The 27568-nt window shown below is 37.3% G+C and overlaps 2 protein-coding genes and 1 long non-coding RNA gene across 3 annotated transcripts in view; 2 read left to right on the top strand and 1 right to left on the bottom strand.

Annotated features, from left to right (window-relative positions):
• The window catches only part of otofa (otoferlin a), a 104618-nt gene extending 82255 nt beyond the window's left edge, over positions 1-22363 (bottom strand). Inside the window, exons 1-2 of the mRNA XM_067383537.1 lie at positions 22285-22363; positions 17262-17320 (exon numbers count right to left, since the gene is read on the bottom strand). Of these exons, the coding sequence (XP_067239638.1) occupies positions 17262-17320; positions 22285-22363 (138 nt within the window). The remainder of the gene's footprint in view (positions 1-17261; positions 17321-22284) is intronic.
• Positions 8004-10396, top strand: LOC137018439 (uncharacterized). Its single transcript, XR_010894908.1, has 5 exons — positions 8004-8158; positions 8791-8949; positions 9099-9150; positions 9257-9294; positions 10153-10396. It is a non-coding gene; the product is annotated as an uncharacterized lncRNA (long non-coding RNA).
• Positions 22364-22933: 570 nt separating the features above from the next.
• Positions 22934-25374, top strand: cimip2c (ciliary microtubule inner protein 2C). The gene is made up of 3 exons (XM_067383536.1): positions 22934-23063; positions 24981-25209; positions 25297-25374. Exons 1-3 carry the CDS (start codon positions 22990-22992, stop codon positions 25372-25374), a joined length of 381 nt encoding a protein of 126 aa, XP_067239637.1. The 5' UTR covers positions 22934-22989.
• The last annotated feature ends 2194 nt before the right edge of the window (positions 25375-27568 follow it).

Raw genomic sequence — 27568 nt, 5'->3', positions numbered from 1 at the left:
GCCCTGCCGGCGCCACCTGTGCTTCTTGCCCTGCCGGCGCCATCCACGCTTCTAGCCCTGCCGGTGCCATCCACGCTTCCAGCCCTGCCGGCGCCACTCAAACTCCTTGCGCTGCCAACGCCACTCAGGAGTCTTGCCCTGACGGCTTCACCGACACGCCTGGCCCTGCCGCCGCCACCCGAACTCCTTGCCCACGAACCTGCGACGGGCCCCGCTGAAATCCCCAAGAACTTTTTGGGGGGGGGGCAGTCTACCTAGGGGTGGGGAGTTTGTGGGTGGGAACCCTGCACGGCCGCGGTCATCAGCGGTCCCTGAACTGCCCAGACCACCTGAACTGCCGTGGCCGCCCGAGCCACCTGACCTGCCGTGGCCGCCCGAGCCACCTGACCTGCCGTGGCCGCCCTTGCCACCTGAACTGCCGTGGCCGCCCTTGCCACCTGACCTGCCGTGGCCGCCCTTGCCACCTGAACTGCCGTGGCCGCCCTTGCCACCTGAACTGCCGTGGCCGCCCTTGCCACCTGAACTGCCGTGGCCGCCCTTGCCACCTGAACTGCCGTGGCCGCCCTTACCACCTGACCTGCCGTGGCCGCCTGAGCCACCTGACCTGCCGTGGCCGCCTGAGCCACCTGACCTGCCGTGGCCGCCTGAGCCACCTGACCTGCCGTGGCCGCCTGAGCCACCTGACCTGCCGTGGCCGCCTGAGCCACCTGACCTGCCGTGGCTGCCCGTAGCACCTGACCCGCCATGGTGGTCGAGTTCCTGGAACCTGCATTGGGGACCCTGTTCATGTCCGCATACCAGTCCCCAATGCACCCACCCCCCCTCCCTAGCTGTTCCATTTACGTCGCGAGGACGCGCCTTCCGGGAGGGGGGCGTTATGTCACGATCACCATCTGTTCCTGTCATGTTCCTGTCACATCCCGGACTACATTTCCCATGATCCTCCATTGCTCATCACCTGCACTCACTTCACAATCATTCCACACTAATCACCACACCCAGCTGCAGCTCATTATCAGGACTATAAAGGACTTTCACTCACACCACCTCACCGCGAAGTCTTGATTTCCCAGTGTGTCATTTCTGAGCGTTTCTGTGTTTCCTGTCTGCCTGTGTTTCCTGTCTGCCTGTGTTTCCTGTCTGCCTGTGTTTGATCTTGCCTGTTCCTGTTTATTGACCCGTTGCTGCCTGTCCTGACTCTTGCCTTGTATACCGACCTGTGAATGATATCCGCCTGCCTCGATCTACTGCCTGTACTCTGACTACGACTCTGCCTGTTCCTTGCTGTTCCTTTTTGCCCCTGGTCGACCCAGCCTGTACGACTATGCTCACTTTGAATAAAAGCTTGCAAATGGATCTCTGCCTCAGTCCCACTTCGTTACACAAGTACCTTTTCTTTTCAAAACAAAACAGGAATTACATTCCTTCATTCTCATACTAGATAACTTTTGCATATCATTGAAGAAGTCAGTATTAGAATCGTTAACTAAATTAAAAATAACTGACAGTGTGCAAGAAAAATAGTTCATAACCACACAGATTCCTCTGTCTTTAATAAGCTTGTTTGCATTCTACAAGGGCCAATCATACAGAAACGTTCTCTGCAAGACCTAACAGCATATTTATTTAAATGCAGATGGTATGTTTAATAAGTCAAATGTGCTTGGGGTTCATGATCCCGTTTGAGAATAACTGTTTTAGACATAACGAGATATCAGAGAAATTGCCTGCCACAGTGGGTTCAGAAAAATCTTTCTCCATTAATAGCTATCTTTTTCTTTTATATCTGACATTAAAATGCTAAAATACAAGTAATAGCAATGAAATCTGTACACATCTGATCTATATTTTCTGCCTACTGAAATTTCATCCACCACAAGAAGTGTCTTAACTAGCGCGAGCGCCAAACATTCACATCAGCAGCTGTTAACAAGTTCCTTGCTGGACTCCTGCAGATAAAATGAACGGTTTAAAGACAGGCACTCCTGCAGAGCTGATGTAAAGGAGGGCAATTTTGCACATAGCTGCAGCAAGCATCTGCTTTAAACCTTGTCTGTCCATCACAGTCAACATCATGTTGCAGGTCTAAAGCAGTGTGCAACAGCCCTGCAATAATAAGTCATAACAATACAGCATCGAAAAGTGCTTAAAAATGTTATTTATAATAAATAAAATGAGGAAGCACAGATTGTATGGGGAAAAATGCATCACTATATCAGGTATGTTAAGAGCAGGACGTATCCGGTTAAATTATGTACTGCTTTGTCTTTGCCAGCGTCTGTGAGCTTGTTGAAGATAAAATAATAATTGCTCATACATAAACAATAGCTGGGTCCATTCTGATTCAAATGAATAGTCTATTTGAGAGTGTACAATGAGTACAGCTGGCAAGAGACCTGAAAGGTGTACTCAGCTGCACACAGCAGGATTAGAAAACAAGGTAGGGCCCTATGATTTCACTGGTGCAGAAAAAGCGGACAGAATTGTTTAATTCAGTCATTTAAACAGAATAGAATTTCAGGGAATATGGCAAATTGTAGATTAATAATTGAAAAGCAGGGGTATACAATTAATCAAATTCAAATTGCGATATGCACTAGTGTCTGTGATTATTAAACCGTAAAAAGAAATATAAAGTTTGCATGTTCTGTGTGTCTCAGAATGAATAAGCAGCGCAGTTTCGTCTACTGCATATACTCAAGCACGATTGATGCTCAACAAATGAACTTCTTCTCCAGAAACTGCTCTGAGAGTTCACTCCATGAGCATTTCATCACTGTTTCAAAGAAAGCTATCGTCATATATAACTATCACACAATCAAGAGATTTTTCTTCTGCCACAAAAACCTTAAAGGGTTAGTTCACCCAAAAAATTCTGTCATTAATTACTCGCCTTCATTTTGTTCCAAAGCCGTAAGACCTTTGTTCATAAACAAAACAAAACAAAAATCATGACTTTATTCTACAATTTCTTCTCTTCTAAGTCATTCTCCTACGCCGTTTACGTTTAGGTTCTACGTCAGAACGCAGACTCATTATTGGCCGGCTCCTGCGTCAGCATCACACATTCACCGTGCTGCTCATGTAAACAGCCTCTGTGAATACTGAGCCCACGTTCTGACTTAAGGCCTGTACACACCGGGACAGATATCGCACGCGTTTATCAGAAGCATTTTTCGAGACGTTTTTTGTGTTCATACCCAAGCGATTTTCACTGGCGATGCGCAGAGTGAACGTGCAAATTCACTCCCTGACAGTATGTGGTGCTGGTGCTTAACGGTAGTGCAAATAAACATATTTATGATATTAATAAAGTTATAGAAGATAAAAATTCAGATGCATATATAAATGGCACACACACACACATATATATATAGTGTGCAAGTGTACGGTAGTGCAAATAAACATATTTATGACATTCTCAACTATATTTCTTGAATGTAAAAAAAACAAAAAAAAAACATAATTAATACACATCTATTGGTGTGGCCAAGAACTGGCAGAACAGTTTGTAGGGTCTTCCTCATCTACTTTCTTTCTCTTCGTTGTCTTGGTATCAATGTGTGCTCGGCAAGACCGTTTTGTGCTTGAGCACTAGCAAATCGTGTTTTACTGTAACTTCAGCATCTCCAGGCACGTGAACAAAAGTGCCACTCTCATTGGTCTATCAGTTTTTAACGCGGCGCGTCATACCAAAAAAACGAACCCGAGGCGTTTTTTAAAAAATTACGCTTTTACGGCTCGCGTTTTTCGCGTCGATGTGCACACTCACATCGGCGCCCTTCGTTTAGTCACGAGGCGTTAAACGACGCCGATAATCGCGTGTGATATTCATCCCGGTGTGTACAGGCCTTTAGAACCTGGAAGCACTGAACGTAAACAGCATAGGAGAATGACACAGAAGAGAAGATATTGTTGAATAAAGTCATTATTTTTGTTTTGTTTTGCGCACAAAAAGTATTCTCATCGCTTCATAAAATTAAGGTTGAACCACTGCAGTCATGTGCACTATTTTAACGATGTCTTTATTAACTTTCTGGACCTTGAAAGTGGTGGTTAAATTGTTGTCTATTGAGGAGTCAGACATTTGTGTTCTTACGGGTGTGGAATGACATGAGGGTGAGTAATTAATGACAGAATTTTCATTTTTGGGTGAACATACCATTTAAGCATCAGGGGTCATTAGGGCTGGACGATATGGCCAAAATTTATATCACGATATAATTCTTAATTTCGGTCGATACGATATAATTCCGATATCGATATGAACTATATAATAGCCTCAGAAAAACTGCCAAGAACGGCCACAACGTCTGAAAAATGAATTTGCCAAATCTATGAAATTTCTTCCTATAAAACTATATAATATTTAAGAAATAAAAACAGTACAAATAAATGTATGTTCAGCTTTTATTTGTATTTAGCCTTCATACAAACATAAAAAATAAACATAAGACTCACTCACTTTTGTAATATTAATATCTTTAACATTAAACTATAATGTAGGCGGATTTTATTATCCTTCTTAATATAGATTAAAACAAAAGTGCTTCAGCCAAGATAAAGATTGTGAACAGTAAAAACAGAAAAAAACAGTGAGAAACAACAAAAACACATTGCTGGGGCAGGAACATTGTTGAGTGTTGATGACACTAGGGGTGCAATGGTTCAAATTGCTCATGGTTCGGTTCGTCTCATGGTTTTAGGGTCACGGTTTCGGTACGTGCTATTAGCACATACCGAACCGTACCGAAACTGTGACCCTAAAAATTAGGGATGTCCCGATCACGTTTTTTTGCCCTCGAGTCCGAGTCATTTGATTTTGAGTATCTGCCGATACCGAGTCCCGATCCGATACTTAATAGCCTACGTAAAAAAGAATAAAGAAGAGCGAAAAACAGATCCAGAAACAGTGCTTTTCAGGTTTTTCAGGCATCTAACAGTTTTCAAATAGTAATCAAATATAAAATATCACTGCATATTATCTTTACTGTATAAAATAAATAAAGATTCATCATTATTGAAGTTACAAAAACTATTCAGTCAAGAGCAGTGAGTAATTTCTTTGTTATTTGTTGTTTGATTTAACATTAAATACAGGCAGCAGGAATAGTTGATTTCCCTTTAAGACATGCACGATCCAGTACATACTGTTCCACATGCGCTGTCTTTCTCGACTAATATACGCTCACTTAAGACATAACCGACTATGTTTGCTAGGATACTCGCTAGGACGGGCATGTTGACAATTTTTGTATGAATGTGGCCGCCGAAGCGCAAGACTTGAAAGAGAATGAGTTAGTTTAAAAACAGACAGCAACGTGTGCTGTTCAGGTCTCACCTGCGCTCGCGCGCTATCAACACCCGGGTGATGACGGCGTAAATGACTGGACATTAGAGCAGACGGCACCAGCCAGGGCCGCGGGAAGTAATTTTGAACAGGGGGTGCTGTGAATTTTTTTTTTTTTTTTTTTTTGACAAAAAACCTATGAGCCTATAGGCCTATTTAAAATACATTTTAAAAATAAATACATTGAGATTTACTACTTTATTGTCATATACACTTCAGTGCACAGCCAGCCAGGGTCTGAAACACACAGACATCAGTTCTCAGATATGCGCAATGCACTATTAATCCGAAGCAGAAGCAGAATCAGAAATAATAGTTTAATAATCGAAAGAAAACTAAATAATTACTTTCATTACAATTTCAGATAGCCTATACATACATGCAACTTATTTAGATACAACAAATAATATTACAACAAAATATAATATTAATCAAACTTCACAATAACGCTAAAACAATGCAATCGATTTGGTCAGATGGCTTGCACGTTTATGTCACACGCAACTCTATTAACTCCAAAATCTTTTTACGCACACCACAAGGAAATAATCTCTGACTATTTAAGCAATTTGTTTATTGAACAGTTCTCCACATCCATTACGCAAAGAACACACGCACAGTAGCCTATAAAGCTTTCTGTCTCCATCTCCAACCTTTTTACACAAACCACAAGGAAATAATCTCCGACTATTTAAACGTTATTTAACAGTTCTCCACAACCATTACGCAAAGAACACACAAATGAAATAATACTCTCCATCTCCATCCCCACCACCTTACAAAAATACTATAGTGTACTACTTACAATTGCTGGGCTAGTCAAAGCTGATCCCACACTTGTTGCCAAAAAAATAAATGTTACAAGCGCGGCAGCACCATGCTCTTACCTGAGCTACATGCAAAAAAAAATCCAAAATTGGTTTCTGTGACATATTTTCTCCTCGTTTCTGTCATTAAACTATGCAAATTTACTAGTTAGCTGCTGCCAAAGATGTATTCTGCATGGAACGAGCGGGACCTCTTTACTCGGCGACCAAACCTGCCTGCCTGACGTTGACAACGTAACTTCCGAACCTGTGTTGATTAGGCCTCAAAATATGAAATTAAAATCCAAAATATACGTAATAGCCTACGTGTGTCAAAATCATTTTCTAAAATATTCATAAGTAATTTATAAATTGTGCAAAATATTTTAATAGGCCTACATTTTTTTTTTAAATCTCCCTCTCATCACTAGGGGGTGCTGCAGCACCCCCAGCACCCCCACTTCCCGCGGCCATGGCACCAGCTGTTAACAGTTTACAAAGAGTGACTGTTTTGTCCACGCTTTCTGATTATCGTTGTTGTAACGTTTTGTGCATCCATCGACTGAAACATACATTATCTGAACTCTGTCTGTTTTCCACGTTGCTATTTTAAACAAACCATATTAACCAATAGATGCGTCGTCATTCGAGATGGACTGCATTGCAAGTGCGGTCCGTAAGTGGAGAACGGTGTGGTTCGATTTTTTTACCGAGAACCGTTGCACCCCTAATACATATATATCCGAGTCCTGATCGGGAGGTAATGTCCGATTCCGATCGAGTCTGAAACCACATGATCGGGCCCGATTTCCGATCACGTGATCGGATCTGGACATCCCTACTAAAAATAAGACTACTGTCAAATAAAAATAAAGAAAATAAGAACGAGCAAATAAGTACATCACAAATAAGTACAATAAAGCAAATATTCAAATATAATAAACAGTGCTTTTCAGGTTTTCAGGTATCTAACTGCAGTTTTCAGGTACAGAATGGATAAAGTAATCAAATATAAAATAACACTGCACATTATTTTTACTGTATAAAATAAATAAAGATGAATCATTATTGAAGTTACAAAAACTATTCAGTCAAGAGCAGTGAGTGATTTCTTTGTTATTTGTTGTTTGATTTAACATTAAAAACAGGCAGCAGGAATAGTTTTTTTCCCCCTATAAGACATGCACGATCCAGTAGCTACATAATATACTGTTACACATGCGATGTCTTTCTCGACTAATATATGTTCACTTAAGACATAACCGACTATGTTTGCTAGGATACTCGCCAAGACGGGCATGTTGACTTAATTTTTGCATGAATTTGTCCGCCGAAGCGCAAGACTTGAAAGAGAAATCAGTATTTGCGCTGTCTGAAATAAGTGTGCGCTGTCACAAATCTTCTCACAGCGCGTGCAAGTTCTCTTTCGCGTCTTGTTCTTGAAGGTTTAAATCAGCAAAGCTTAAATGAGTTTAGTTTAAACCGATAGCATCGTGTGCTGTTCAGGTCTCACCTGCGCTCGCGCGCTATCAACACCCGGGTGATGACGGCGTAAATGACTGGACATTAGAGCACACGGCACTCGCTGTTAACAGTTTACAAAGAGTGACTGTTTTGTCCACGCTTTTTGATTATCGTTGTTGTAACGGTTTGCGCATCCATCGACTGAAACATACATTATCTGAACTCTGTCTGTCTGTTTTCCATGTTGCCATTTTAAACAAACCATATTAACGCTGAGCACTGGCTGATGGCTGCGTGTCTCTGTGGTGTACGTCATCACGCCAATGGCCAATCGCGTTCTGCTCTTTCTAACGGCTGCGCCTCAAGTCCAATAATAACCAACTGCAGAACCGCAGAACCATACGTCATGACAGTCTGAGGACGACAGCGCCAGACTAACAGCCTGAGGGCGGAAGTGGGCGGAGTAATAGTCTCACGTTGGATGTGGGCGGAGTTGACGACAAACAAGCAAACAATCATGGCGGAAGAAGCGAACACGGTAAAAAGTTTCTTTGTGTTGTGCTTTTAATCGATCACGTTTATGTGTTGTGTATTTATTCGATCGTTAACACTTAACATGACTCAGATATTTTGTAAATGGGCTTCAAAGTCACTTTATCACGTCTTTTGATATTTTACAAATCGTCTCACGTTGCTTGCGCCCAGGTGAATAAATACTATAGTCATTTATAGTAAATACTATAGTGTTTTTGAACCATACTATAGTACTATAAATACTTGAATTAATTTATTGTGGTAATTCTATAGTTGCTGTGATAATATGGCAGCTATAATAATATAAACAAATTACTTTACCCAATATTGTACTAAGTTTTCTACAATTTTAGGGTATATTATACTACAATATACACTACAGTTTACTGTAGTAAAAACTAAAGTATACTATTTATACTAGTTTATCAGTTCACTATAGTTAATATTATAGTATTATGTAGCATTCATTAGTGTTGTAAATACAGTATGGTTCAAAAACACTATAGTATTTACTATAGTATTTTTTCACCTGGGTGTTTACATATTCATGGTTTGTTATTTTACTTGTTGTTGGTACTGTATTTTATTTAATTGGTTACATTTTACAATACTGATCAGTGTTTTTGTGGATTTTAGAGGCATATTAGTATCGGGAGATGCTCCGCTTTACTTCATTTACAGCGATGCAAAACGTGCTGCAACAACTTCCACTGCCCAGTGCTCTTAAACCGACCAGACGGCACAGGTTGAATGCACAGCTTCAAATTCACTTAAAAAAAACTGTCGTTCATGGAGGTATGAACGTTTCTTTTGTATTCTGAATTTAAAATGTTGTTTTTGCAATGAAGTAAGTAGTAATTTTGACTTTAGAAGAATGAAACTTGTTTCTTTTATGCAATTTTTATGGTTATATATCTAAGTTTTTCTTTGATTTTGCAATGCAGTAAATTGACAAGCAGAATCACCCCAGAACAAGAGAAGCTGATCAAAAACAAGGTTAGTTTTATAAGACTTTCATAAACACATAAGCTACTTATACAGATGGTGTGTTATATCTGTCACATCTTTTCAGGAATAACTTAATAATATTCTATTGTTTTAGAAACAGTTGACCGGCTGTGTGGGATCTTCATGTTAATGGTAAGCAAAAAAAAAGGAAAAGTTAAAAGTTTTTAAAAATGTATGAACTTCTCTTTTCATTAGAATGAAAAACATATATGAGGGCTTTTCATACTTTAAATAGTTAACCCTGGGTGATTGTTAACCCCAGGTAAACAGAATCCTGGGTTATCTTGATTCACGTTTCACACTGATCATCATTTACCTGAGGTTAACAATTAATCCTGAGTATTCATATGCACTGTACATTACTAAACCCTGGTTAACATCCTTATTTGCAGTGTCAGTGTCACTGATTGGATGAACAAAGCACACAATATGTTTTCATAAATGCTTAGGCATTGCACATCCTCATTACATATAGTCAACTTCCTCATTACATATAGATCAAGTTTATCCTGAATGAACATTTCAGACTATAAAAGAATTAAACAGTATTTTCTGCTCTGCAATTGTTGCATTTTCTGTCAGCATTTGTTGTTTTTTTTTTTCTTTCCAATGCTGAATTTTCTATTTATATACAATGCACAGTGTTTCTGTGACTGTCAAAAGCATGTAAATATACAAGCAATATGTGGAGCGTTACTTTACCCACGGTTAAAAGTGGTGTTTAGGACGACGATAACCCGGGGTTAAATGTAGCGTGAAAAGCCATGTGAATTGCTTGCCTTTTAAAAAAAAAAAAAATTATACTGAACATAACTGATTAATTTCATTGGTGACAGAGTATGATTTAAGTCTTCAATATATAAACATGAGAAAAACAGAATGTCAAAACTTTATTATACATGCTGTGCTGCATCCTGACTACAACACAAAGTGTTGTTAAATACACTTTTAACATCTCATCCCATTTGTTTATACCCTTCTCTCATGAAGGAACCACGGATCACAGAAGACTTCTGCGCTGCACAACAATCAAAGGTCTTTACGGGTTTAGTGGAAGAGCTGTGCTTTCTGATATTGAAAGAAAAAGACCAGGAACAAGAACTTTCACAGGCTGAAACAGATGATGACAGACAACTGGCCAAAGAGCCTTTAGTGTTTTGCTTTCAAATTAAGGATGATATGGACATTTTACAAAAAAAGTTTATTTTTTTAGATTTAATTTGTCATCATGTACCTGCTGGTTCAATCTACACTCAATTTGGTTTGATTTTGTATTTTTTTAGAGCAAAGCACAGCTAGTGGCTATATAATGCTTTTGCTCTTACATTTTAGTACATTTTATTAAAATTAAATAAATATCTTTTGTTTTTGGGTTTGATGGATCTGAATGTGTTTAATTCATGCATTCTAGTGTACAACCGTGTAATGCGTATTATATATTATGAAAAACAATGATTCATTCTGAAATGCTTAAGTAAAATATTTTATGACAAATTAATAAATGTTTATCGATTTTAGTGTTTAAGCTTTGTTGTGTTCAATTTATATTCAGTTAATCATTTAAGACATAAAACAAATTTATGAACTTTTAAAATATTAAAAGGTTACAAGGGGATTTTAATACACACATAGGCTATATATATATATCTTAACGTGATTGTGTATATGATTAAGCTATTAACACAATGTGAATCTATATCTATAATTTCAGTTAGATCGTTTTAATACAATATTTCACATTAACATGGTTTTAAACTTTAAAATGCTCCAAATGGAGCGATGCCTACGGAGATAAATTGGCTCCGCCCACTTCCGCCCTCAGGCTGTTAGTCTGGCACTGTCGTCCTCAGACTGTCATGACGTATGGTTCTGTGGTTCTGCAGTTAGTCCTATCTCCTCAAGTCAGTGAGAAATGTTGTAATGTATATATCGAAATACCGGAAATGTGTTTAAAAATCATATCACCGTTATCGAAAAAAATTATATCGCGATATATATTGATATTGAATTATTGTCCAGCCCTAGGGGTCATTCTAGCCCTCAAACGCGCCTGTAAAAAATTCAACACTGAACCAAAAGGGCAGTGGTTGCCAGCCTGGGGTAAACCTCTTTTGTGCAGCACTGTAATGTAAATAAATCAATAAATAAAATGTTTTGTTGAAAAGGAATTGTTGTATTTTCAGTTGATTACAAGCCTTATAAATTCATTTGATTACTGCAGTTTTTGATAATACATTTTTATTAAATCTTAAAACACAGAATATATAAAAAAAACTGAATTGGTGAAAAAATAAAACAGATTTCATAGGGCCCTTTGTTAAGATTTTTATTAATTATTAAATTGTTAAAAATTGTAATGAATTCTATTGATTAGAAATGCTTTTTATGTTTAAATTTTAAATTAAAGCATTAAAATGGAAAAGAAAATTTTGAAGAAAAAAAGATGGAATGGGGGGGGTGCTGATTTCATAGGGCCCTAAAAAAGTTTATATGTCAGAATGAGAGAAGCACAATTACGATTCTGAAACACAAATAAAGGTATCAAGCAAGCACAGTTGTGCTTCCTTTCACCATAATAGATATGCTCTATGTGCGTTGATCAATGTTTATTTGTGAACAACTAAATTAGTTAAAATACTAAATTGAATCTCTTTCTCAAATAAAGCAATCATGTCTCTTAAGAAGATTGGATTAAACCGCTTAATTCATATGGATTTCTATTATGATCTAGTTTTGTACTTTTAAAAGGGACAGAAATCATTCAGGTTTTATTAAAATATCTTCATTTGTGTTTTGAAGATGAACAAAAGTCTTATGGTTTTTGGAATGACATGAGGGTGAGAAAATTATGACAGACTTTTCATTTTTGGGTGAACTATCACTTTAACCTGAGTACAAATATGCATACTTTCTAGCTACAAAGTATATACAAAAAGCAGAATGTGAATGTGAACTGACAAAATCTGTGCTGAATGTACTTTATGCAGCTCACAAAAACCCATATTGTGGGTCGGTTGTGCAGATTCAGCAAACTACCAGAATGTGGCATGGAGACACTGGCTCTTTACAATGCAGAAAGTGTTTGTCTACACCCCACGTCTGAATATATGCCCACTTATAGGACTCTATGATCGTCATTGATCTTCAAATGATAAATAAAAGCCGCCATGATCGATAGAAAATGAACACAAGCATCTCTTTAAAATAAAGTCTGTTTGCTTTCGGTTTATGCCCTGCTTTCAGTACGTGTCAGTGTTAGGTACACTAAAACCCATGTTCTGATGAATTTGAAACCTGATCTTGCCTGCCGGACAAACCTGCATGAAAAGACAATGCTGGTGCCACATACAAACATGCTATTAAATAAAAGAGAAGATGGAGGGAGAGAAAGACAGAAAAACACACGCATATCCTACAGTACAGTATACTGGGAGTGAAGATAGTGATGTCTGAACTGTCCTGTGGAGTTTGGTATGAGATCTGTGATGTAATCATAAGTGGCGAGTGGGTTTAGTCGATTTGAAGTGTGTACTGACCCTCTCTAAATGCCTAGTAATGATTAAACTATTATCACAAAACTATGAGTGAGGGATTGAGAGGAAATAAAGAGGCTGGAGGTCAACTAGAAAGTTCATAGGGCATATAAGGACAGCAAGATAACAACTAATTATGTCACTGCTTAGCTGAAAAACTTTATTTTCCTAGATTTAGATAATCCCAAATTAATTTTTTTGCTCCTTGCCTTACTCACTCACTTACTCACTCTCGCTCCTTATCATACAGTAGAAACACAACCTTCCACATTAACATAGAAAAAAGACAATCAGAAAGAAAGGAAACAGCACTTGTTTTTTATATAGAATCAAAAGAGCAATTTTGTAACGCTTGCTGTTTGCAGCACTAAAAAAAGTATTAACAACCCCCTCCAAAGGTGAGACACTAGTGTGGGAGTCCCAATCACAACAGCAAAACATAATTGAATTTCTGCCTACTATGAGGACATACAAGGAGGTATATTTTAAGGTGCCCCATTATGCTTTTTTGAATATTACCTGGCATGCAATAGCTGTTTGTGAATGTGAAAGGTCTGCTAAGTTTGAAAGATCAAAGTGCAAAACAAAAAGTTATTATCTCCTAAAAGAAAGAATCAATTCTGAACCGCCGAAACGACACATCAGCAATTCCAGTCTCACTTCCGTAACACATCTATGTGGATTTGTAACAAATTTGCATAATGCCAACATAGGTCTTTATTAACGGCCCGCGAACAATGTTGACATAGTACTTTGACCCACCCTCAAACACTGTAGTTGTAGATGAGAAGCAAAACGTGGTAGCAACATGTTGTTTTGTCTTCATTTCTGAATCATTTCCAAAGGATGAGGACTTGCACTGGAACTGATACGGTAAAAACAACACCATTGTTACTGTTCAAATCACACAAGTGCCGAGGAAGCTTCCAGATCAGAAATTCATGTCAAAGTCTTTATGTATAGAAAGACAGTGCTCTCATATTACTTATGAACAGGAGAAAATGGATATGGTGGATTAAGTCCTGCCTTCTAAATAAAAGAGCCAATCGCTGCAGCAGCCGTTTCAGAAGCTCCGGTTGTTATAGAAACAGTAAGTGTTCTGAGATGCGTGCTAATGACTGCACATGTGCTTTGACTGGTCTTTTTTTAATGCTATTTGAGCATAAGAAACAACATTTATGGGACAGTTCATGTCAGATGTTGTTGCTGATTTGAAATATGTTATTTAATTCTGAGATCAGCAAGTAGTTTTTCAGATTTCAGGATTCCCCCATTCAAGTTGTATGGACTTGGTCTTGTATGCCTGAAAAAGCTGCCTGGAGGCATTGCAAATACGGACAAAAATATGGCCGTACTGTAAGCGGTGGATTTAAGGCTCCGGTATACTTCAAACTAAGTTCTTTTTCATTCTTCGTTTAGGGGTAAAACGAAGTTCGAAATGTGTGATATACTGTAAATGAACATCTGACGCCGCCCACACTGCTGAGAGCGACGTTTAGATGAATATGTAAATATGTGGCATGCACTTTCTTCTCAGTAGCAAAATAAACACAACAAAAATTAGAAAACAGTAAGCATTTATTATAGAAAGCATACGAAAAGCATCTGATCATAACAGCATTATGATTAGTACTAGCTCTGCAAAGTAGCTCCCCAGTCACGTCACGTCTTCATATAGCACTTTATTCAATAGATTGCTTAAAATCAAGCAGCTTTACAGTATCAAACATGAAAAACAGTGTTTTTAGTGCCTCTTTTTTTTACAAGCATAACTTCATTTTGTACTTTAAAGCAGCTATCTAGTGTGTTTATGTTTTCATCCGCGGAGCTCTTACCTCAACAAACTCTACAGATCAAATGAGTCAGAGACGCAGTCCACGCGAGTGAAGGCGGAGCCTCAACGCACACCTCCTATTACGTTATCGTCACTGACCAATGGTAGTACGAAGGAGTTTTGGTGCTGGAACAAACTTTTTCTGAAAGTTCGCTTTGGCAAGCCGTTTCGAACTTCATAAAAAAAGAACACAAAACGAACTTTGTTTTGGCCTGATTTTGTTCGAAATGACGTCACATCAGTTCTTTCTTCGATTTCGTTTGAAGTATACCGGGGCCTTTATCACAACAGACTGGCCCATCTGACCAATCAGAGTAGAGGAAGCTCTAGGAAAGGAGGGGTTTAGAGAGACTAAATCTTTTATCGAGCCATTTCAGACACTGTGAGAAAAGATGTGATGTGCAATGTGCAATACAAGTGTTTTTGAACTTGGATGCATGTATTGTATTGTAGGAGACCTTCAAAACAAAATTAAGAATCTTTAAAATAGCATAATTGGGGCACTTCAAAAATAAATGCTGCAAATTATTAGGGCTGCCCCCAATAGTCGACCAAAATTGTATTAGTCACTTAGTCGCCACAAAAAAAAAAAAAAAAAAAAAAATCCACAGGAAGTGGCAAAATCACGCCGGAGATTAGGGTAAAGTTAACCTAGAAAAATGTGGGCTATTCAAGTGTTGGTGCAGAGTGTGAAATTTGAATAGTAGCGTGCTTACTGCATGGCGGTTAACATGGAGGTGCCGGTGTGATCACTTAAAATTCTCTGTCAATTTTGGCCGTACAGATAAGAGCAATACATCTTTTGTATCTGTGAAGAGTCTACTTTTTTTTTTTGTGCACTCGCAATAACAACAAAACGTTGTCCTTTTGTAAAGTAATGAAAGCAAACGGAGTGCGCTTTCTGCCATCTCTCTTTGTGAACTTGAGTGCACTGAAAAGAACTGAAAAGAACCAAAACTCCATGTAAACTTATAAAACATGAAACATTATATGTAAACATGAAAAATATATATAAATGGTTTATACACTGCCTGGCCAAAAAAGAAGCCACCGTTTGATTTTAATAGGCAAATACTTAAGAGACTATGTAAGGATCATTATTACAGTGATTATTATTTTTCTAGCATGTTATATGTTTGGCAATGGTTCTTTTAATCCTAAAAAATGGATGGAGTGTGTAGCTTTTCATTTCTTAAACAACCATGTATTAAGATGTATCATGGCCATATTCAAGAAAGATAATGTCAAGATTCATCAGGCTCAAATTGTGAAAGAATTGTTGAGAGGGAGCATGAAGAATCATTTTCACACATGAATTGCCACTGACATTAACCTCAGTGTAAGTTTTTGGGTTGTGCTAGAGGAGACTTTACAGAGTGTTCACCCCTTGCATTGTCAATACAAGATCTTGACCAAAAACTGATGCACCTCTCATTGAAAATAAATGTTGTGATTTTATGTTGTGATGTTATTTCCACCAATCAATTTTTGGTCAAGATCTTGTATTGACAATGCAAGAGTCAAGCACTCTGTAATGTCACCTCCAGCACATCCCAAAGACTTTCAATGAAATTAAGGTCTGGACTCAGAGGTGCCAATTCATGTGTGAAAATGATTCTTCATGCTCTCTGAACCATTCTTTCACAATTTTAACCCTGGTGAATCTTGACATTGTCATCCTGGAATATTGCCATGATGTGTGTTCCTACATGGTTGTTTAAGAAATGAAAAGCTACACACTCCATCTTTAAGGGTTAAAAGAACCGTTGCCAAACATATAACATGCTAGAAACATAATAAATTAATTATTCATAGATTCTTAAGTATTTGCCTATTAAAATCCAAACAGGGACTTTTTTTTGGCTGAGCAGTGTATATAAATGAACCAATTTAAACGGAAAATATTCTCAGGTTATGTAATATAAACGTGCATATAGGTGCGTACACTGCGGAGATGATGAGTCAGCATTGTCGACTTCATCACAGCAGCCGAAAATACAGAAAACACTAGTTTATCAATTAATTATTAAAATGTTAAAGCAATCGTCTTGCTGTTTTTCCCAGACGCATTCATAATCATTCTGCCAGTGCGCTGTGGCAAGCATTATGTGTGCTCTTAAAAGCTGATTAGGCTATGTAGGCATTAAAGGCTCTATATTATGATTCATATGGTTATTAATAAACATGCGATTAGTTGACTAATCACTTAAAACAAACAACTCCTAGTCGACCAGAAATATTTTTATTCAAGGGCAGCCTTACAAATTATTATCAATGTAAATAAAAGCCTCTTTATTGCTACAGAATCAGAAACTATGTCCTTAAGTCATATTTAAGAACAAAAAGGCAACAAAGCTTTACCTGCTATTCACCTATCAAAGGATGATACCTGAACCAGCAGGGATATTTTGGAGTAAAGAGAGCAATCATTTAAAGAACTGTATTAGTGTAATGGTAATTTAGCTGGCATATCCACAGGCTTATTGCCACTTTATACTCCTATGTTGCTTGCCTGAGGGTCTGTGTAAATAATATTAATAGGAATCAGTTGGATTGAATGTGATGAGTTTGGCCACGGTCGAGCGGTTCGATTTCTCGTGTGATTTCTTCACCACATCCTCTCTTGGGGAGAGGGAAATCAAATTTGTAGCATATATATGCATCGGAAGATGCTTGAATTATTAGTGGAACCTGGCGATATACAGTAGCTGGGGGTGGGGGGGTGGACTGACCTGCTCAAATCGAGCCTCATCCTCGCAGTTTTCCAGCACCCGAGAGAAGAAGGAGAGACCTGCAGGGAGATAAACAAGGTTAAAGGTCAATGTGTATCAAAGTAGCAATTAACATATAGTATTGGCCAACAGTGACATTTGCTTTTTTATTATACATTTTCCAAATATTGTAAATGCGAGGGAAGAACAAAACAGCTTGCTTAAGGTATTTATCTGACAAAATTATTTAACAAAAAAAAAAAAGGCCAGCTAAAGCTACAGGTTTTATTTTACTATGCAAATAAATACATAAAATGCATAGAAAAACAAAACACTCACAGGAAAAATAATACATTGACTACAACATAATCAGTTATTAATATTTTGTTGGTTCCCTCTTATTTTTGCATGTGTGCTTTCTTAATTTCTTTGTATGACAGCCTGAGAAAAAATGCATTATGTCCGCACAATTATCATGTTTCATTGCTTTATCACAAATAAAACAATTGACTCCCAGCACAACTACGCAATATTAATTTAACATTTGCATTTAAATTTTATTATTTAGCAGACACTTTTGTCCAAATCAACAAAAGCAGAGTTTGGCAGAGTACATGTAGCAAGTTTTTTTTTTTTATTCAATAAATAATAATAAAGATAGAATAGAATAGTAAGTGTTGGTATCAAATGGTCAAGTGTTGATGAAATAGATGCTATTTTAGCCGTTTCTTGAAAGTGGTTAAAGACTCAGCTGCTCCGGTTAAGTTATTCCTCCAGCAGGGAACAGTCACGCTTACAAAATATGATTACAAAATTTTTATAATATTTGAATGAAGGGTGAAGATGTCAATTCTCCGCCAGACATTACTTTTGGCCACTACTGTGACCATAATAATATAAAACAGTGACTTTTATATAATAATTTCCAAATGACACAATGTGACAAAGTAACAGTTAAAAAATAGTTTTTCTGTTACTGAACTCACAAGAGTAAGATTTCATGTACCAAATGTTTTTAAAACAAAATGTAATTTTTTACATGCATTACATGACAGAATTATGTACATAACCACTTTATCAAGACCCTCAGTGTAAATCACTGAAGGCATGTTGTAGGTAACATTTTATTATGATTATGCATAATAGGCAGGTCATCACAGCCCTGACATGTTTTGGCAACAGAGAAGCACAGAGGGCTACCATTATCATAAAACTGCAACATAGTAAAATGGTGAAGTGTGAAACTGCTTTATAGAAGGGTTGGAGTTGGTCACAGATATATTGGGGGGCAGCCTTTTCCAACCCTTAGCATTTACTCTGACCAAGAATAATACAGAATAATGCTTGTTGTTTCTTCTCAGTGTGTGCTTGTGTGCACGAGTAAATATGAACATTCGAATGTTTACACACAAACTCACGCACACATGCCTACACAAATGCTTGAACACATTTAGAGGTATTGCACTTGAACAATTAACTGATATTTTTTTTGGCTCAGATACACTGGTAGATATCTCTCACTGCTGAAGAAGGGTAAATACATAAATCATCATTAGCTATGGACACTAAAATAAACCCACAATACAACATAATGCTGCTTGTTCTTGTTCTCTTCAGTATGTTTGCAGTTCACAACCATCGATTTTTATAATACATGCAATCCATTTTTGTTTTGTTGTGCTATTGTAGTTCTATCTAATAATACCATTGTCTTGTGTTGTCTTGATTCTTTGTTGAACAATTGATCTGATAAATATAATGTAAAAAAAAAAAAAAATTAAGCAAGTTATGTTATGTAATCTCAAAATAAAGACAGCAAAGTTCTCTCAGTCTCAGAGAAACAAACTCATTGCTGGCTGCTGTTGTTCACAAGAGCTTTTCCCCCAGGTAACATTTACATCTAACCTCTACACAGTGCTGTAAATCACAAAATTCAGCTGGTGAGGAATATTTTTAACTTCAAAGTCATAATAGAAAAACAATAATTGATTAAAAAAGCAGGACAGGGAAGATTTTATGAATGGCACAGAATATTATACTCATTGATAGCTTAATAAAAAAAGAACTGAAAGCAAAAACTAAAGTATCACCAGGCTTACAACCTAGAATTAAAGACGCTTTTCCTTGGTAATCATAAAAAAGCTGGTTATGTAACGTGCATAAACTGGGCGAAGAAGACTTAAAGGTAGAGTAGGTAATTTCAGAGAGGCTAGCAATAGCAAGCTAGCTTTGAAAGCATAAAATCCCACCATTCCTTCAGAGCACTCTCCAAAGCCACGCATCCTTCAAAACACATGTGAAGAGTTTCAACCAGTATAACTAAAAGTGTTTATGAAAAACATTGCCTGCCCTACCCAGGGTTCCCACTCTTTTTCAGCAATCATTTTCCAGGACTTTTCCAGGACATTTTCAATTTTACAAGAATGGGAATAAAAGACTGGGATTACACCCTAAAGTAATATATTGTCTTTAAAAGGTTTATTGCCATGACAACTATAAAATCAGTTTTTAATATGAGCTCTTAATCATACATTATGACTATGGAAGATTGTTTCCGTTAAAAAAAAAGGTAATTGCAACTTTTTCTTTTTATCTCGCTATCCTGACTTCTTTTCTCGCAATTGCAAGTTTACATAATTGTGATTTGATATTCGCAATTGCAAGATATATTGTCAGATTTGCGTGATAGAAACTCGCAATTCTGACTTTTTCTCGCAATTGGAAGTTTATATCTCACAATTCTAAGAAAAGGAGTAAGAATCGCAAGATATAAACTGTCAAATGCCAGAAAAAAGTAATAATTGCGGAAAAAAGATCAGAATAGAGTGATATAAACTCGCAATTCTGACTTTTTTTCCTCGCAATTGCGAGCTTAAATCACAATTTTATTTATTATTCAGTGGCGTAAACAAGATTCCATAGTTTATTTTCAATACTTAACTACTGTTGCACACTTCTATTTTTTTGGCAGTAAGTTTTGGAAGATCATTATCTTTGCAAGGTGGACTTTTCAGGGTAAGAGATGGACTAAAAATAAACTCTAATACCTTACAGCTAGATTCCGATAAATAAAAAAGATAAATTCTTCAAACAGTGGTACAAGAGGATGTGGTGCTGGTCCTTCAAGAGTCACTCTCAATCTGTCTGTCTATAAAGCCTATAAAAAATCTGTCTTGTATTTTACTACAATTCAGTATGTGATTCTTAAATGGGGGGCATTTTTTAGGATTCTTTACCTAATCTAAGTCTCTGAGATCCTGACACCTCACACTTCTGGAGACTGCAGGTAGGTTGCAGTTCTGGAAAATGGTGGTGCTGAAGACTAAAGGGTTTCTGATGGTTTCACACTTAATTCTTCACTGAGCAATTTTGCTGTCCAATGGTCATGCCTTCACTGCAATTTCTAGTATTGCATTAATATTGCATCCTTCTTGTGGGGATTTAATCATTTTTGACCTTTCAGTCTGAGATAAATCTCTTTTTGGCTCATTTTATCATCTTTTAGCTCTTTGGTCTCTAAAGAAAAACCCAAGAACTTTTTAAAAAATTATTTTCCAGGACAACTACAAGATTTTCCAGGACATTTTACATTTTCTCTAATTTTCCAGGACTGGAAAATTTGTCATCAATTTTCCAGGTTTTCAAGGTTTTCCAGGATGAGTGGGAACCCTGCCTCACATCTCGTAATGTCTAAAAGCCAATATTTTTGTATTCCATCATTTTTTCTATCATAATCATATTGTGATTTTTCTTTGTTCTCAGATCCACTCAGAGGTACTCAATCTAAGTTATGCAACCCACAGAGAAACAGGACACAGCTCAGTACAGCCCTTCCGCTCCAGACAGCCTAGATCACTGCACACTGAGGCTGGTGGAGATCAGAGGAAGACCAAAAGGAAGGGAAGGAAAGGGTGGCAGGAGAGCTAATAGTCATTGCCCTCAGAGAAAAAGAGAGAAAAAAACAGTGGCAACAGGACAAACCATCAAAATGACTTCAATCACTTGCAGTGTCTCAATCAAATCACTAGATTGGGAGTAAGCTGAAACAGCCCGTCACCTTCATTACAAACAGAATGTCATTCTCTAAAGGTGACAAAAAGATGTTTACTCTTTTAAAACATGTATCAGCTTTTTTATTACCAATAAAATGTTGTTTGTCCTAGCTCATTTCTGCTTCATTTAACTGAGTCGATTCTGTAATATATCTTTTTATATGCTAGAAACACATACTCAACACACATCTCTGGCTGTATTTTTCTCTCACCCTTCTATCTCTCTCTCTTTCTTTCTCTTTCTCTCTCTCTCTCACACACACAGAGAGAGAGAGAGCATTTTACAAAATAGAAAATGATTGTCTCAGATGAACACTTAGCAACTGTCCAAGGTGCTGAAATACAAATACAGCTGGGGAAAAAACAAAGAGAAAGAGTCTCTGAGCCACACTGCATGACATTTAACTAACGGATTGTCAAGGCAAGCCTCATAAGACAAAACAACCAAAATTTCAAACAAATTTGGTTCACTCTTATAAGCTTACAACTAGGCTATGCATTTTTTTAATACTTCTGAGGACTTTGAAAAACATTTTGCAGTACAATCCCAGTAGCCTATTAAACTGAATATTCATTTGCTTAAAATAAATTGCTAGACTACAACTTGAAATCAAAAATGAATTAAACTACTGCAGTGAACATTAAGAGCCTCGGTATGAGACTAGTTCCACATAATGAAACCAATTAAGAAAGCAGCTCAAGCTTGTGTCTGAGGAAAAGTGTTGACATGTATCTACTAACAGGGTTGTTTTCATCATCTAAAGCGATATTTTAAAAAAGCCCTTGTTCTTTGATAAAGAAATGCGCTTCATAATAGCATAGATTTCTACAACTTTTCATCAGAACCTTGTTACACAACACTGCACGATATACCCTATACGTTAAATAGGATAAAACGATACAAAAACTGCATATGTGTTACCCAAAATGTTTAGTGTACACATGTACACATACTAACTCATTCACTGGAAATGAAAAATATTGCTCTATACCTCTGAAAGTCACTTTTGCGATTCGGTCCCCCTTCCCACGAAGCTCCGTGACAGTCTTTAGGTACACCACTAAAGCCATTTCAACTTGGAATGAAGAAAAAAAATCAAAAGACTACAACACAGTAAAATGTTTCATCACAAAGATCGCGGATCTATCTTGACCAACGCTGCATAACTTATAAAATCATATAATATCTGCTTTTATTCGCTGCATAAAACGGGAAAAAATGCTCTCGTTGTACAGGCTGCATCCTATGTGCGCAATGACACAAAAGAGTAATTAATAATTAAAGAGCTTTCATTTTCTCTCGCTTTACAATGCGTACATGTACACTCGTCAGACGAGACTCTTTCACACTGCGATGCGCCTCTCCACTACTCCGCACGCAGAGCAATGTGATGACGGATGACGCCAGGAGGGGGCAGTCGCAAACCATCAACTCTATTACTTCTCAGGGGCGGATTCTTGCAGAAACCCACTACGTCTCACAAGCATTTTAGCATATTGATTATTATTAGAGGCAACATGAACATAGATTTAATATATTTTTGATAAGTTAGAATCAAAAACTAACTTTGTAAAAATACATTATGCTATATTGAAAAAATGGTTGCCAGGCAACCATTTGTTGTCTTATCTGTGGTGCAGGTCAGACGCAGTGCTGAACTTCGGATGATATTCGTAGTATCCTTGTCTATTCAGCCATGACTTTCAGAGGAAATTGGACTCGCATAACGCATAACAACACAGCCTACATCCCATCGTCTCTGATGCCCGGGTAAAACGTAGCTTATTTCTTGTTTTATGCAGGGCATTGTCATAAATTATTTTTTAAAAGAATATTTGCCCCCTTGAATTGATTTTCAGGGTTAAGTTTTGAGATTCAGGGACCTTGGTGAGAATATTTTTCTTTTCAAACATGGAAAATGTGTGTTGTTCCTTAAAGGATTAACGTTTACTTTCTAATTCAAATTTCCTGATAATTTACTCACCCCCATGTCATCCAAGATGTTCATGTCTTTCTTTCTTCAGTCGAAAAGAAATTAAGGTTTTTGACGAAAACATTCCAGGATTTTTCTCCATATAGTGGACTTCAATGGCCTCCAAATGGTTGTAGGTCAAAATTACAGTTTCATTGCAGCTACAAAGCGTTCTACACGATCCCAGGCGAGGAATAAGGGTCTTATCTAGAGAAACCATCACTCATTTTCTGACACAAACCACACTTTCAGTAAACAAAAAGAAAATCCTATCCAGTGGTGAAGTGTTTTCTGTGTTGACAAATCTTTTGCTCTGTCCTAACAACAGTCGCGATTCGCAAACAACGCGTCAACGTCCGCTAATGTCCAATTCGCGACCTAATGACTCATTTGAACAGATTCATTTTAATGAATCATGACAACAACTGATCTGTCCACACGGTCTATAATGAATCATTTACTCGAACAACTCTGAAATGAGAACATAAGTGTGCTTACCCCATTTAGCAAGAGTGGTTAGTAAAATTAGCCTTAATAATCCACAATATTTTCAGGTTATTTAAATAACAATGTGTAGTAAATTAGGCCTGCCTATAAAATCAGTTAATTTAGACTGGAGTGAGGTGAAACCAGAATAAAGCAAGTTATTGTTAGCAAGGTGCTTTCAATTGTATATGGTAGAAAATTATATTATTAGTTAATATAAAATGCTACTTTTTAATACTTTTAGGTTTAGCAAAAAAAGCATCTTCTCTTACAAAGCTATAAAATCTTTTCTTTTTTTTTTTTTTGCAAAGAGGGCAAGAAAGAATTACATTGAGAGTGACGGGTGCTTTATTGTCAGTATCGGGCTCGCAGATCACGTAGGGCACTTTTTACTGTTTGTGTGGATGATCAGACCATTTTTGAAGACCATTTTTGACCCAGGAAAAACCCTGCATTGATTCATTTGAATTGAAATATTTAATACTTTCACAGCAAAAATTATGTATGCGATTAAGTTAGATTAATTAATCACAGAGTATGTAATTAATTAGATTAAAAGTATATAAGTATATAAGCAAGTATATAACAATTCATTCAAACTTTGACCTGAGGAGGGCAGTAATATACTTAGCAGTGTCTACACTGCAGGAATTCTAATAGAGAAGAAGAAGAGCGCTAGTTCAAGATGAGCATTTATGGTTAAAACGTACATAATTTTTAATTTTTTTTAGAAAATGAGTAATGGTTTCTCTAGATGAGACCCTTATTCCTCGTCTGGGATCGTGTAGAACGCTTTGTAGCTGCAATGAAACTGTAATTTTGACCTTCAACCATTTGGAGGCCATTGAAGTCCACTATATGGAGAAAAATCCTGGAATGTTTTCATCAAAAAACAATTTTTCTTTTCGACTGAAGAAAGAAAGACATGAACATCTTGGATGACATGGTAAATTATCAGGAAATTTTAATTTGAAAGTGAACTAATCCTTTAATGCTAAATATTACAATTGAATCATTTCATAAAATAAATTTGAATGAACAATTGACCCTTCGCAAAGATCGCTTTTCAATCAAACTCCCTGCAAAGGGTCAATTATGGCTGTTACCTAAGGTTTTTGTCTATTTCTTTGGCATTTTTGACCCTTGCTGTGGTTTATTTCAGGAAAATCATAAAACAATATTTACAACAACAGTTAGGCCTAATTGTGCAACTGCTGAATCATTTAAAGGTACTGTGGACACATTCCTACTACAAAATTCCTGTATGGGGAGACTTTTGGCAATTCATCCCTAAAGTACTTCCAAAATATCCGAACTGCCGAAATGGCCTCCAGCAAAAGCCTTTCCAATAAGGGTGGTGTGCCGCTGAGCTCCCATACGCAAGACAGTATCTTCCCCTACTGGGTCCATTACAACATTGACTTCAAAAGGCAGAAGGAGATCAAGGACTTCAGCATGGTAAGAAAAAGCATTAAGAAGTGAATATGGGTCATGTTCTAAACTGATATCTTTTATCTTACTGATTAATCATTCTCTTTTCCCCAGTTGTCACAGAAGCACAGGGAGAATTACAAAGATAAGACTGGCACTGTGCAACCTGTCAATTACTTTGTCATGCAGTAAAAGAGGCTGAGAAGAACCCTCCAGAGACAATGTAAGAACTGTACTTTACTGAGCCACCTCAGCTATTTTAATTAAAATAACTGTGCTAAGTGAGACCCAAGAATGTGAAATATGGATATTCAATATGAAACATTAAAGGAACACTCCACTTTTTTTGAAAATAGGCTCATTTTCCAACTCCCCTAGAGTTAAACAGTTGAGTTTTACCGTTTTCAAATCCATTCAGCCGATCTCCGGTTCTGGCGGTACCACTTTTAGCATAGCTTAGCATAGTTCATTGAATCTGATTAGACCGTTAGCATTGCGCTTAAAAATGACCAAAGAGTTTTGATATTTTTCCTATTTAAAACTTGAATCTTCTGTAGTTAAATCGTGTAGGCTACTAAGACCGACGGAAAATAAAAAGTTGCAATTTTCTAGACTGATATGGCTAGGAACTATACTCTCACTCAGGCGTAATAATCAAGGAACTTTGCTGCCGTTCCATGGCTGCAGCAGTGCAATGATATTACGCAGCGCCCGTGAGCCCCTGCTTGCACAGGGAACGTGCCTTGCAACCATGGAGACGTTTGTGAGAGACGCTGCGTAATATCATTGCGCCTGCTGTACCCATGATACGGCAGCAAAGTTCCTTGATTATTACGCCGGAATGAGAGCATAGTTCCTAGCCATATCAGCCTAGAAAATCGCAACTTTTCATTTTCTGTCGGTCTTAGTACACGATTTAACTACAGAAGAGTCAAGTTTTAAATGGGAAAAATATCAAAACTCTTTAGTCATTTTTAAACGCGATGCTAATGGTCTAATCAGATTCAATGAACTATGCTAAGCTATGCTAAAAGTAGATTCAAAAACGGTAAAACTCAACTGTTTAACTCTAGGGGAGTTGGAAAATGAGCCTATTTTCAAAAAAAGTGGAGTGTTCCTTTAAGTTGGCATTGAACTACTTCCAAACTATGATATATAATATTTATGACTGAAATTGCTCATCTAACAAGAAAAAAAACAATTCAGAAAATAAGTTTTCATATTATGCTTACTTTAAAGGGTTAGTTCACCCCAAAAATCTGTCATTAATTACTAAATGTTCATGTCGTTCCAAACCCGTAAGTCCTTCATTCATCTTCGGAAGATATTTTTGATGAAATCCGAGAGCTTTCTGGTCCCCCATAGAAAGCAACACAATTACCACTTTCAAGGCCCAGAAAGATAAAAAGACGTTAAAATAGTCCATGTGACTACAGTGGTTCAACCTTAATGTTATGAAACAATGAGAATACTTTTTGTCACAAAAAAAAACAACAACTTTATTCAACAATTTCTTCTCTTCTGTGTCAGTCTCTAATGCTGTTCACATTGTAAACACAGTGCAGCACTTCCGAGTTCTACGTCAGAACCCTGGCTCAGTATTGGCCGGCTCCAATTTTTTGTGCACAAAATCTTTACCTTTCTGAGTCTTGAAAGTGGTAATTGCATTGCTGTCTATGGGAGATCAGAAAGCTCTTGGATTTCATCAAAAATATCTTAATTTGTGTTTCAAAGATGAACGTAGGTCTTTTGAGTTTGGAACGAAATGAGGGTGAGTAATTAATGACAGAATTTACATTTTTGGGCGAACCCTTTAATGTTGTTTTTGAATGACTAAATTGGTGTTATCTCTAAAAGCTGGTCTTGGGCTCTCTTATTACTTCTCTCTCTCTTAATCCCCATCTCACACAGATCTAATTGCCTCTCTCTCATGGTCCCCTGAGATAGTCAGAGACTATGGCTGTCCAGTGATTATTTGTGATGGAGTCTTATTTGCTGAAGCATTACTCAGGGTTAACTGTGCTTGGAGCTCTGCAGTCTCTAGGGGTTTTATGTTCAGTTATGTTTACATTTAGATGCTGGGTAGTTTCTGGAGTCATAAAGAATTTATGTTCAAGCGAAACTAGAGTTGTCGTTGTTTTTAATATTATTCCCTTCTCTTTCCTTCTTGTCAATTAATTAGAGGTTATGCCATATCTGCATACACGGAAGTAGCAGTCTGATGAAGTCCACCACAAACAAGTTTGCATCCATGGCCCACAAATTACATTTATTGTGTTAAATAAAAAAAAAGGAAAGAAAAATTTCTTTTGCTTTTATTGTGCCTCATGTACAAATATAATTATATATAATTTAATATATTCTATGTAGTTAATAGTTGGTAAGC

The sequence above is a fragment of the Chanodichthys erythropterus genome, chromosome 4, assembly GCF_024489055.1.
Source record: "Chanodichthys erythropterus isolate Z2021 chromosome 4, ASM2448905v1, whole genome shotgun sequence".
Classification (NCBI taxonomy): Eukaryota; Metazoa; Chordata; class Actinopteri; order Cypriniformes; family Xenocyprididae; genus Chanodichthys; species Chanodichthys erythropterus.
Note: the sequence above shows the minus strand (reverse complement) of the source record. Positions and strands in the feature narration are given on the sequence as shown.